We start from the raw sequence: 14,059 nt of genomic DNA, 5'->3' as shown, positions 1-14,059 counted from the left end.
CATTCTGTTTTGTAACCTCAATTTCCATAACTGAAAACCAAACTTTTATCATACTTTACAGTTTTAACATATTTCATTTTGCTATCTTGGGAAAATAATTCCAAATGGTGTGATAAGATATAGAAACCAGAAAATCAAATTTGGGCGAATAACACTTGGATCCCATACAGAAGTAACGATCTCTCTGCAAAACATACGAAGGGCACACCAATTAATTTATGCACAGATATTTCAGTTTATTTCTTAAAAGTGGTAAATAGAACTACATATTTGCTGCCATTTTCTGCATATTGCTGCTTGAATTAAAATTCTATCAAGGTGAAATGTCAGCTACATTGAATATTATTTTCATTATTTTACCTTGTTCACAGTTTTTCTCATCTTCCCCATATTTACAGTCCTCGTGGCCATCACATTTCCACTTTGCTAATATGCACTGACCATTGGAACACTGGAACTGATCTTTGGAACAACTAGTTTCACAATTTCTCTGTCAAAAACAACACAGACATAATTAAAATTAAATTTTAGGAAAATATCTACAAACCCAAAGGCAACCAGAAAACTTATGCACAGAAACCTAGAAGTATAGAAACTATGTCTACTACATACAAGTGGCTTAGAATATTATATTTTAAGTCCATGATTATATAACATAATTATAACAATTTTCCACTTTCGTATGTCTCCGCGGATAATAAAACAGGCAAATGGAAAGAGGACATAAATTCCATGGCTTTATCATACTAATTAAATCACTCAGAGTGGATCATTCCTCAATAGATAATAATGGAGTAACAGGATTTTAATGATTATAGGTAATAATGAAGACTGTGGGAAAATAAAAGGGTTAAAGATTATTTCTAAACAATTACATCCAGTTCATTGGGGGTGGTGGAGGCTGAACAGGAGGATGGAATGTGAAACAAACAAAAATCCTAAGGCAAATTTGTTTTGCATTGGCAAACCTTCCACTAGTGTTCTTTCTTTTCCCATCTCCCCATCTTTTTCTCCACACTTGCTGGTCCTTTTACACTTTAGTTGGTGTTCAGATTCCCCTTCTCCTCTTTTCTGACATTTCTTCCTAAAGAACTGTGAAATGAACTGTCGCAATTGTCATTTCTGCTAGCCCATAAACAGATTTTATTTGAAAGTCAAACAGGATAGCAGATTTACCTTTGGGGATCTTTCAACTCTTTATATGAGATAAATAAAAGGGATCCACTAGAAATCACCTTCCCTGGGTCTGAACACTCTGTTTGAAATGAGATGCTCCAAAGAAATGTCTTGCTGGGATGATATGTTTCTGTTGTCAAGCAATTTCTATTCTTGCCAAAATGTACTTGTCTGCTCCTTCCACAAAAAGTGTAATACTCTCACAAGCATGTGGAACTTCCAGTGAGTGAGTCATGTTAAACTACTACTGCTGCTTCTTCCCAGTTTCACTCCCATGAAAGAAAGGAGAGTTTACTTTCTACATTCCTGCTGATGGCAGTTTAATTACACTGCTATATAAGCAATTTTCTTCTTCCCTTCTTTTCCTATATATTGAGGGTTTACCATTTGCTAGCGACTTTCTTAGATAATAAAAATGCAATGAAAACTAAAATTTACTCCCTATATTTGATAAACTCATAGACTAGTATGAAACACCAACACCTAAACCAACAATTGCTATAAAAATATATTAACTTCCAAGATAAATGAATATGGTTTTAAACTGGAGGTTTTAGAAAAGGCTGAACAGAGGAAGTTTTGCCAGAAATGGCATACCTAAGAAAAGGCTTCTCATGTGTAAGGATAATTAGAAATGTGGGGTATCTGAAAGATAAACTAGGTAATGGTGAATGGCATGAAAGACATTAAAGAAGTAGCCCATGGACTGGTCATGAGAGATGTCACATGTTTTGTTCACCAAAGTGCTCCCCGTGCTCAGTGACAGCCCTGTGTATAGTAAGCATGCAATAAAAACTGTGGAACAAATGAATGAGGTAACTAATGTAGAAAACAAAAATAGAAATAAAAATCTCATGTAATTGAGCTCTACTGGGACAAAGACTATGTCTGTCTATGAAACATGTATCTAATGCTATGCCATGATTATAACAATTGCTCAGTAAACATTTCTAGAATTAATAAATGATTATCTCAGCAGTTAGGCTCATTTAAGTAAAATATCTCAATAAACAATGGTACTGGTTTATCTATGGTGTTTTGACAACAATACAAAAGGTGGTAGTTCTAGGTACTTTTACTATCATCAGAAGATTTTTATCTGCAATAAATTACAGTATAGTTGGGTATGTGGGTGTAAGAGTATGTGCTTATAGTGTGGGTATTTAATTATTATTTTAGATACCTAAAAACATACAAAAAAGTAAAGAAAATAGTATTGTGAACCCTATGTGCCCACCATACCCAATCAACAATTGACACTTCACTACTCACGTTTCATCCATTCTCCCCCTTACTTATTTACATTCTGGAATATTTTAACACAACAAGGGCATCAGAAAATTAAAAATATCACAAAATAAACAATAATTTCTTTGTATATCCAATCCATATCCAAAATTTCCTCATTTACTTAACTATAGATATTGTTTGGAACAATGAGAATTTAAAAGACATCTACACATTGAATTTGGTTTAAGTTTTTTTTAATGTATAATTATTTACCATTCTCTCAGGTTTTTAAAATACTATTTACCACTTGAAGAAACTAGGTCATTCATTCTACAGAATGTCCCACGTTCTGATTTTGACTACTGACATTCTAAGACTATTAATACTTTAGCAACATCCAAAGTGACTACAGGGCTTTTTATTTTTTTAAAGTATTGTGAATCCATGGAGTTTTATACATTTATTGTGTTTCAATTCATTACAATCATTTTTCTTTCTGATGCTCAAATTTTTTCTTTTGTCAATGGGAGTTTCTTCAAGTTTGCTCCTGTGCACTTTGAACACTTATCCTAATAGCTTTAGATATTAGCAGCTCATCTTGTCAATTTTCTTTCTTAGACATAGGATTACACATTTCTCAAAGGAGTCTTGTTTCCTTTAGTTGGGAAATGGCATTTAGAGACCACTCTGTGAATTTTTTGGATAGTCATTACTGCGGAGTTTTAAATTTTTTTCAGTACAGAGGTAGGCATTGTATATTTTTAGAAAGAGAAAGATTAATCAAGATCTCATACTCATTCCCTCCGGGGAAGGGGAATAGAAGTCGGTGATTAGTTGGGTGGGGAACACAGGGAATAATCACACTTTGTGGTAATGGGCATGCTGATAGTATTGATCTGGCCATCACATCTTGGGCTCAAGTGGTGACGGTCAGCTTTGTTCACCATGAATATGCATAACAAACAATTTTTTTTAAAGTAATGAAAACATTATTAGCCTTTTTATAGTTCAATCCATTATAATGTGATGTTGAATGTTTTCGGTTATCAGAGAAGATGGATTTACCACGAGGCAGCTTGTTCAAGCAAAAAGAGCACTTGATTTCAATTCAAGAAACCTGGGTTCTAGCCCTCATTCAGCTACTGACTGCCTGGGTGAACTCCACTTTGTTTCTTAGTGTCCCTGAAGAAGAGATAGCTACATCTCCAAAGTTTGCTGAGATCTAATATTCTATGACATTTGTCATTGGGACTTGGGATTCTCAGACAGGAATGGGTCAGATGACTGCACTACTATACTTGTTGGCAGAAAATGCTTCAGTATGGCTTATGTTCTTCCAGTAAAATGCTACCACTGACAAGATCATTTCTGGGCTTGCCATTTATACTCTCTAAATAAAGTTCTTTAATTAAAAAAATATATATCTTTTACTGATACTTTGGAATTTAATATTACAGACTTTTCACTTAATTTTTTGTTTCTATATTTATATCTTCTTTATTTTACTTTGAGTGCTAATGACATTAATATTAAGAACTTGAACTACCCTATATATGAGTTTCAAATGAGCAAAACTAATATTATTATTAACATGTCTATGAATGCAGTGTAAGATTCTTTTGTGTTTCTTTTTGTGCTTAGAATATATTATGCTAGATGTAGACACCAAATATTATAATTTAAAGTAACTTTAAATAATAATTCTCTGTATGTTACAGAGATATACGCTTGATATACAATTAGGTTGATCCAAGTTGGGTTTTTTAAATTTCTTTTTTATTGCTTTGGCTAGATATTAACAAGCTAATTATACTATCAGTTCACTTTCGTACAGAAACTTATCTTCACAATTCTCCAATTTTTGTTCTTAATATCAGAGTATTCTGTGTATAATTCTGCCTTCTAGCCATTTATTCAGCCCTCCTTTTTGTTTGCTTTTTGTCAATGCAACCTGTCATTCTGGACTTTAGAAAATAGATGAAAATCAACTGCCTATAGCGTTAGCCACTTCATTACATGCAGACTGTACTAAATGTCTGTAAATGTAGAGAAAGACTGCCTTTAAGGAAGGTCATTTTATTCCCTCAGAGCATTATCACAAAAATGCCTGGATATATGGAAATATATGTGGCCATCAAAGAACTATGTCTATCAATTATGACATGAGAGAAATGTTGTTAATATTTCACATAAACAAGATTTTGAAAAAAGTGTTTGATTTTGTATATGTAACTTGCATACCTGGTGAATAACATGCAAAATGAAATCATAAGCCTTTAGCAATATATCCCCACCTCTGATATTTTACAGATTACACAGGCTGGTATAACATATTAAAACATTTTTTTTTCATGGTATGGATAAGTGTATGTGAAGTATGTTTTCCTGCCTTGGAAATGTTTAATATAATTTTTGAATTAATGAGTGCTAAGTAAATGCATTAGTCAATGTAAAAATTTAACTCCTCCATGGTTTTTTTAAATTTTTGTTTTGACTTTTGCTTTGAGAATAGCCCCATGTGTAAAAGTGGTATTTTTAAACTTCTTTTGAGATAACTTTGCATCTTTGAGGTTTAGATTTTGCTGGCCTTCAGGTGAAAAGTTATACCCATTTGTTTTCAAAATCTAGGCTCATGAATGTGATTAGCGTGACTTTTCCAAAACGGTGAGAGAGTGGAGAAGAATTATCCAATTTTGATAAGAATGCATAAGGGCTGGAAAAGAACTAGTTATGTGGATTCTATAAATGGTAGAGACCTGCAGTATCTCCCAAAGAGGCAGGAAATCAGTGAATAGTTAGGGAAGTTGGACCCGAAACACAGTAACCTCCAGAACTACAAGGAGGATCCTCTCTGGTCAAGCCTATGGTCCATGGAAAGTCTCTCATAAGGGGTGAGTAGACTAACTTGTCAAACAGAGCAGTTGAGCTCTAGGGAGTCATTGTATCACAGAAGGTGCCTAAGTGTCCACTGAGGACCGGAAACCTCTTTTTTCCTTCACCTCTGATTGGACCTGATTGCACAAGTTCTGTGTTCCCGATATTATCCTAGAGAAACAGAGAAAATCCTTAAAAGGGACTATTATTGGACTTCTCTGTGATGGGAAAGGGAGGGCTTGAGGTCATTTTAGGTTTGATGGAGGAAAAATATGTGACCATCTGTCATTTATTACTTTTAAAACATCATGGAGTAAATAATACCTGACATACAAACACACAAATGCATAAATAATGAGTTTTATAAAGCACTGTAAATCCTATTGCAGTCTAAGTTTACAGAATTATTTGGAGAAATTCTAAACTTTTTCACTTAAAGCTGTGTGTACATAGGCCTTATTATAAATGGATTGTGATTCATCACCTAAGCAAAGCTCAACCTGTGGTTTCATGAAAATTGATGACCCACATGGAAGTCTGTAAAACTATATCTATTGAAGAAAGAGACTGGGGAGAAGCAACTGTTTAAAATGCATAAAAATATTAGTCCTGACTATAAATACTGCAGCAAATTTATGAACAAATTCACAGATGGCAAGGGCATCAGCTATAGGGAATAAGGTTTTTAAACATCTTATTCCCAACCCAGCCATTCACCAGTTGAGGTAAAACAGACTATAAAATTAACTGTCAATAGCAGCACAAGAGCTATTCCCCACACTGGGGGTGTGCAGCACAGCACATGATATAAGACTTATCTCAGTATGTCAGGGGCAAAGTGCATTTCAGAGCTGTACTTGTCACACTTATTGGAGTGAATACTAATAATTATAAATGTGGTTCCAAAAAACTGCTTTCTTTTTTGTTTGATTTTGTAAAGATGCCTACCTCATCAGAGCCATCTGCACAGTCAAAATCTCCATCACACCAAAATCTTGAAGACACGCAGTCCCCATTGGCACAGAGAAAATCTTTCAATGTACAGGTCTGTGGCTCTGGGGATAGAAAAATAGCATAGGGTTATTCTCTTATATGCAACTGAATTCTAAAATTTACATGACATACAAAATGAGGTAGCATTGAAAAAAAGAAGTTAGCCAAGAGGAACCAATAAATTGCTCAGGAAAATGTCTCATGAAGCATCTATACTACCTAACATAATGATTTTTCAAATTTATTTTTAAAGTCATGCATAGAAAGTGGCATTACAGAAACAAATTGGGAAAAAAAGACAAAAGATAAATAGCCTACTCTTAAATAAAAATACAGCAGCAAAGTAAAATAAAAAGCATTAAAAATCCACATATTGTCATACTATAACTATGACCTTTTTAAGCTGGAGTTTTAAGTCATTTTATTTGTCACTTTAAATAAGACATTTTGTAACTCTCTGTGCCCAAAGGCTGTTTATTAACTGGGGAGTGAGTCTAGCCTTTGGTTCTTGACTTTTTATTATATATTCTAATGACTTTCTAATTATTAAATTTTGTCTGCAGAAAATCCAGAGTTCATGGGACAAGAAGGATACAGGAGGATACTATTGGATATAACCAGATAGGTATGGGTTGAAAAGTCAGAAGGAGGCTGTTTTCTTTGAAAACTGCCAATTTGTTTATGCAATATTTTGCGTATGCCAATATAATTTACCTACCAATTTAGATAATTTCCTATTTATTGATTTAATTACACGTCGCCATATTCCACATAGGACAGAAGCCAAATAGTATGGCTTAACTACTTGGCTTAATTCCTATGTGGAATGTGTTTCATCTGGACAGTGAAGTAGGATTTCAGCAATTTGTTTCTGCAATAATCAATATGACCACTGGAGATCATCTTCCTTTTAGTTTTTGTTCTCTAAACAGGACTGCTGTCTTGCATGATGAAAGACCCCTTCTGTTTTTCTATTCATTAATGACATTTGCAAATGTGTCATCATTCTTATTCGGGTGGAAGAGATATAGGTAATAGACATTAGATTTAAGGAACATACATATGAAGCCTAATTTTCTGCATAAATATCATAAAAATTCAGCCTGTGTTTGGATATTGCTCCACACAATCATTCAGTTTCCAAATATAAGGTAATATCTTGATTGTCTGATATCGTGAAGTCTCCTATGTTTCTATATAATGAACCCCCGTGAGAACACTGAAAGAATTGTGGAAAGTGCAATATGTATCAAAGAGCATTTTGTTCTGCTCTGGGACATAATTTATCTTAAAATATGAAAATCAGGCCATGAAAAAAACAAGATGCCATTCTGTAAAATAGGAAAAAGTCACTAAAAGGATAATTCCCTCATTTGTCTACATTTTTGTTTAGTGAATGTGACAATAGCAATTTCCGCTTTTGTCTTTATACTGTATTTACGTATATTATACTTTAATCTTAAAAAATAACTATTGATACTTATATTACTAATTATAACAATAATAATAACTACAAGCTACTGCTTGCTTATTTATTATTAGGCATTTGATGAATAATGCTAAGTACTTGAATTAACTCATCAGTGAATCCTCATAACAACTCAATAAGTATGTGCTATTGTTGTACCCTTTTTTGCATGAATAAATCAAGGCACAGAGAGGATAAGGAACTTACTCCAGATTACTCCCAGCATGCAGAAGAGCTAGTTATTGAACTTGAACTGAGATAACCTGATACCAGAGCCTGTATATTTTACTACTAGGACACATCATTGCCTCCCATACTACTGAGGAAGTTATAAGTGCTCACATATTACAGAAATTACTAGTAAAGCCCTGAGAAGTCAAGTTACTTGTCTAAGGCACATGGCTAACAATGTCTATTTTACTTAATAATAAGAGAAAACTCTCTTGTGCTTATCACTCCATACTAAAGCCATTTTCTCATCTTTCATTTGCAGACACATGCAATTTTATTCTTAGGAAAAAGAAATTATAATGAAATATGTTCAATTTATTTAACAATAGAAAATAACAACCAAAGAGTTTTTCATTAAAAGAATAAAGAGAGAATGTATTTAAAACAGATTGTACTCAGATGTTCAAAAACAGCAGAAGAAACATTTAATTTCCTGGATTTGGGGGTTATCTGAATGAGATTAATTCTTCCTTGAAAGTTCTAATTTTCCTTTATCTTATTTAAAAGCAAGTGCATTCATCACGTGCTAAACAGCAATAGCTTCACAGGCTTTGACACTCTTTGCTATATGAAGGGTTGGCAGTCATTGATGTAATGTTATAAGAAGTCATATAGCCAGCCTTTGGAGACATTTGCCCAATAGTTCCACATAGCACTTGTTCTATAGAGATTTATCATAACATTATTACTTGTTCTGTTCCAATATGGGGGATGAAGGACTGAGTGACTTGTTGGGAAAAGCTTTTTCAGTGAAAATGGAAATTTTGCATATTTTTATTTTTTTTTTTTTTTTTTTTTTTTGTCCTTTTTGAGACCGGCTGGACCGCGCTCAGCCAGTGAGCACACCGGCCATCCCTATATAGGATCCGAACCCGCGTGCGCACTCTCCCAAGTGCGCCCCGGGCTCGGCCCTTCTATCATGTTTTTTAAAATGCCAGAAAATCTACTTCTTAATAATAAGCATGAATTATTTACACATACACAAATGCCATCAGGGAATGGGGTAGCTGGTCTTTTTCTAAACTTCATTTAGGCATCTCAGAATCTTTTCCCACTTAGAGAGCTTAAAAAGAAACTCTCTCTTGTGAAAAATGTAATTTAGTCACGAGAGAAGATACTAAGGGATTTTTTTTTTTACTCTTATTGCTTATCTTACTTTTGATCTTTTTCAGATAAAGTAAAAGACCAATTTTCAGACTTAGGCATGATAGTTAACATTTTTCTTGTGAAAAAGAACAAAGAAATATGGACTATATCTGGAAGCTAACCCATTTGAACAGAAAATTTAATTGTGATATTTTCCCCAGTATTTCTCAAGTGCTGTTACCACACTAATTTTCTCTAATAGTACCTATATCCCTGAACCAGGAGTAGATAGGGAATCCCACACATAAATAATTAACCAGATTTTCCCATAAGTCTCACCTAGACAGCCCAGATTGGCAACCAAGAAGCTTTTGCAGGACATGCTTTCCATGTTTTGGAAGGCTAGTACAAATTCTATAATAATAAAAAACAGAGGCATCGTATGGATTGGTCATTTACTTTAATAGTAACAGAGGCAAAAATATGCAGCCTCAGAATTGAAAGGAGCTTTGAAAGCCATGTTGGCACAAAACTGAAAAACTGAAGTTCAGAAAATAAAAGTGATTTTCAAAGCCATAGAATTAATGGCAAAGCAGAATGTCTTCCAAACTCCAGTTTTTCCCTGAGAGTATTATCATAAACCCTTGGTGAAAAGTTCAAATGCTATATGAATGTGGGTGTAAGCATCTGAGGAGAATTTTAAGAACACAATTAGTGCAACTGACGACCTATATAAATAATCTTCTCATATAAATTCAGTGTGAAAGTACTAGAAATTCAAATGAGGCAAAAGCAGCTTGTATCTACATAAACCTTAATCTAGTTTATCAAATTACTTGGTATTTTTAAATCTATTGGATTGTTAGTTACTTCTTAATAATGCAAAGATATGGAGTAATTATTTTGCATATCAATTACTTAGGAGGCATACATGCCGTATAGTATATTTTTTGTTAATAAATATCTTACAGATGTTGAGGTTTCTCAAGCATTTTCATACCTTCAATCCAAGTTACAAAATAACACAAATGACAATGAAATTTTCTTGTTTTTAAGAGCAGAAATCATCGCTGAAGTAAAGTGTATCTCCTGAACACTTGATGAGGGACATAATCAGCAAATAATGAAATGACAATGGAATAATTGTCCCACAGAAATATAAAAATGTAAAATGCATATTAAATTTAAAACATAGCTGTTGTTTAATTGCATTATTTGAACTCTTCCCATATTTATGACTGGAGCATTTCTAACACAATTTAAAAAGTAAATTCATTAAATCAAACTTGTAAACAAAGTCCAAAAGTGACTTTTAAAATATGTTGCTGTTGCATTTTAATTATAAGTTTGATTTACTATCTCTGGTATGTTACACTACTTAATAATAGTTAATAATAACTGCCAAATATGAAAATGTAAACGAAAGTACATACCAATCATATACCTCTCTCTCTCTATATATACATATATATATATATATATTTTCAATTATCTATTTAAACTACTGTAAATGTGTGTGTGTATAATAACTGCCAAATATGAAAATGTAAACGAAAGTACATACCAATCATATACCTCTCTCTCTATATATATACATATATATATATATATATTTTCAATTATCTATTTAAACTACTGTAAATGTGTGTGTGTATATATATATATATATATAGATATAGATATATATAAAGTTAGGACATTACATAGCTAAAATATATATAAATTAATTTATAATATACATTTTAGGACAGTGGTGTGTTTGTGTGTACATATATACACACACATATATATTTACGATAGTTTAAATAAATAATAAGAAATTGAAAATATCTTGATTGCATTTAATACAGCAACAGTATTTTTTTGAAGATTGTGTTTTTTTTATGACTAATCTCTTTGTGCTCCCTATAAATATATTCTATTCTTTTCTCATTCTTCAGTGATTTGGCTTCTGCCTATGTAGAACTACTGGCATTTTCAGTGTCTAAACCTTCCCATTTCTTTTAGCTTTGAATTTATATCTTCGATAAGAAAATATCTTTAAACATTATCAATTATCTAGATTCCTTGATCCGTCCTCTTATGTGCTTTTACTTATTTAACCTGTTAATATACTTTAATATTTGCCTTAACATATTCTTCCAGCTGTCTTACACGTGTAACATGTTATCATACTCTTATGCTAGTCCTGCACATGCCTTCTACTCTTCCATGTCACAATTGTAACATGTCTCATTCTTGTCCATTGTCATCTCTTCTCTGCAACTTCATCAATATTACTTATCTTAGGCAACAAGCTAAGAATGAACAGAAACTGAAAGAGAACCACACATAACTGGCTATTTTATACTGCAGTGTTTGTTGCTGCAGCCACTTCCCTTGCTTTTTCTTAAGGGCTCTGTGGCTAAATGATTTATCACTGTTTCCACAGTGACAAGTGAGAGTCAATGCTCTTCCTTCTCGCTTTCTTGCACCAAAGGCTGACTTTTAGATATCAGCACAACAATACTCAGTCACTTAGGAAAGCCCCACAGACTCAGGAACAGGCTATCTCAACCCTTCGTTCTTACCCTTCTTTATAATTTCAGTTGCCCCCTTGAATAATGACTCTCCAAGGTACAAGTCTCCATCACTGCCCTCTCACCCACCCTCTGTTCTCAGCATCCTTCTGTCCTAGGGCTTCACTCTCAGATATCTTATTGATAACACTAGATATTTCAAAAACCAAGCTAAGTAGTTACCTGTATTTTGAGCTCTGCCATACAAATAAACAAAAAGCATATATATAATTGTTACTTTTTCATACTTAGTCTTCTCTCCCTACTACCTTCACCCCAACAAATTCTTATTTTAATCACTAGACAGATCTGAGAACCTGCTGCATAAAGGATCTTTTTTTGTTTGTTTGGTTGGTTTTTTTGCTGATTAAAGGAATCTGAAACATTCTAATGACTCTCTGCAATGTGCTTTACCTTTCTAAAGACTATGACCAGTTGGGAGATATCTATGTGAAGAGGAAGTTATAAAGGTTCTATATTCAGAGTGCTCCATAATCATAATAATCCAGAGATTTCATACTTACTGTACTTGATTCTCAAGCACGGGTCAGATTAAGTTTTAAAAGTTATTCAAAACATTACTCGATATTTTGCAAGCCAAATATCCAAATGGTTTATTAAGACTTTCATATTACTAATTATATGCCTTAATATAACATATTCCTATGTAAATATAGTCTTTTGCCTCCTGGGAGATGAATGCTGTTAGTGCCATGAGATGTCTGTAAGAGAAGACATTACTGGTATTAATCTGCATCGAATCCTTTTTGGAAGTAGCAGAATATAAATATTTAATATATGAAATTGGATTATTTTAAGTGGGTTATATTACTTTGTTTAAATAGCAGTGAATGGAAGTGAAGTTAAAAAATAGATTCAGAAATTAATGCTAGAATATAGACATCTTGCTACAATTTTACATACTTGCCATCCTTTTTAGAAGATAAAATTGTTAGATAATTATTGTTTTTAAATTTATTACATAAAAATGAAGGAAGCAGATGATGATAATAGTGTTATTCTATTTTCAGAGAGAAGTATCCTGAATACATATGGTGTTCACCACTCCAGAGAAAATAAATGATATTTCGCTGAAAGATGCTCATGGGTGAATCTGTAGTGTAAAAGGATTTGTGACTGAAATAAAATGAATACCATCCGTTAAAGGATGAGATGTTTTGCACTGTCTCTGCATCATTCAGCTCATTGTATGAACTTGCATCAAGGGCTGCCTTCATTGCATACTAATGGGTCGCATTAAACCTCATGGTACTTTCATACCAATTCTGAGAACTGTAAGAAAATAACTCCCAGGATGAACATTTCAATAATTTTACCATTTGAGATTCAGGTCAATGTAGTCTGAATATTCTTGTCTAAATGTGAATATATATATAAATGTGAGCTGCAGGACAGATAGATTTAAATTTATACCTTACCCGAACTAAAAATTGCCATCTTGCTTATCAGATGGGCTGACAAGCTTGCAGTATTATTAGGCAAGAGTAACTTACTACAGTTTTCTTCATCTGAATTATCGCTGCAGTCATTTTGACTATCACAACGCCAATGATCTGGAATACAGTTGTTGTTTTTACACTGGAATTCATGAGGACCACAGGTCTTTTTATCTGTAAAGGAAAGAATCACAGTGCATCACTGACTTCCACAAAGAGATCTCTCACAATGTCCTGACTGCCATGCCAAACCCATGGCATATAATATTTACTCAGACCTTAACTCAGATACTGACTGATAAGCATCCCTAGGAAAAACTGAAGGCAAATGCTGAGTTAAATTCGTGTTTTTGTTTTGTTTTAAGTTGCTATCGGTCACGTTTTCATCGCAGGCTAATTATAAAGTAATTGACTGGACCAACCAAGTAAAGTCAACAAAATCAGCCAAAACAAAAACAAAGGAAGATCAAAATGATTCAAAACTATTCTTTCCTTTAGGACATTCCTTCCCAAACCCATCCTTTATTTTTGCTATGAAGCAACAAAAAGAAACGGTTATTAATCTGACTCTGAGGTTGTCATCTCATTTTCCTCCCTAAAGAGCTCTTATTCATAATGTACCTATAGTAGTTGCTGTTTTTAAATCCTGGCCATTGTTCACTCATAAACACATAAACTCATAGATTATAATAATGCCTTAAATATGTACAGAGCTTGAACATTAACAATCTACCATTTCACATGAATCTTTAAACAGCCTCATTGAGTACCAGAAGTATTAGCTATTCTTTTACTTTACAGATGATAAAACAAAAACTCTTCAAAGCTTAGAGACTTGATGAATTTTCAATACCATTAAATGGCATGGCCAATATGTATATTAAAAAGTGCTTTCACTCCTGATTTAGTGTTCTTTACAATGAATCTAATTTATGTCCATATTAGCAAGAATCAGAATGTGTGCAATTTGTTCAAATTTTAAATCA

General features: G+C 33.2%; 1 protein-coding gene across 1 annotated transcript in view; it reads right to left on the bottom strand.

The window, feature by feature from the left end:
• Positions 1 to 13,247, bottom strand: part of LOC103596121 (low-density lipoprotein receptor-related protein 1B-like) — a gene marked incomplete at its 5' end in the record, with an annotated part of 148,581 nt that extends 135,334 nt beyond the window's left edge. Inside the window, 3 exons of the mRNA XM_008579694.1 lie at positions 361 to 490; positions 6,229 to 6,335; positions 13,131 to 13,247. Coding sequence (XP_008577916.1) covers positions 361 to 490; positions 6,229 to 6,335; positions 13,131 to 13,247 — 354 coding nt within the window. The remainder of the gene's footprint in view (positions 1 to 360; positions 491 to 6,228; positions 6,336 to 13,130) is intronic.
• Between the last annotated feature and the right edge of the window lie 812 nt (positions 13,248 to 14,059).

This window comes from Galeopterus variegatus, unplaced genomic scaffold (assembly GCF_000696425.1).
Source record: "Galeopterus variegatus unplaced genomic scaffold, G_variegatus-3.0.2 Scaffold1943, whole genome shotgun sequence".
In the NCBI taxonomy this organism is placed as follows: domain Eukaryota; kingdom Metazoa; phylum Chordata; class Mammalia; order Dermoptera; family Cynocephalidae; genus Galeopterus; species Galeopterus variegatus.
The sequence above is the reverse complement of the archived record's forward strand: the minus strand, read 5'-3'. Positions and strand labels throughout refer to the sequence as shown.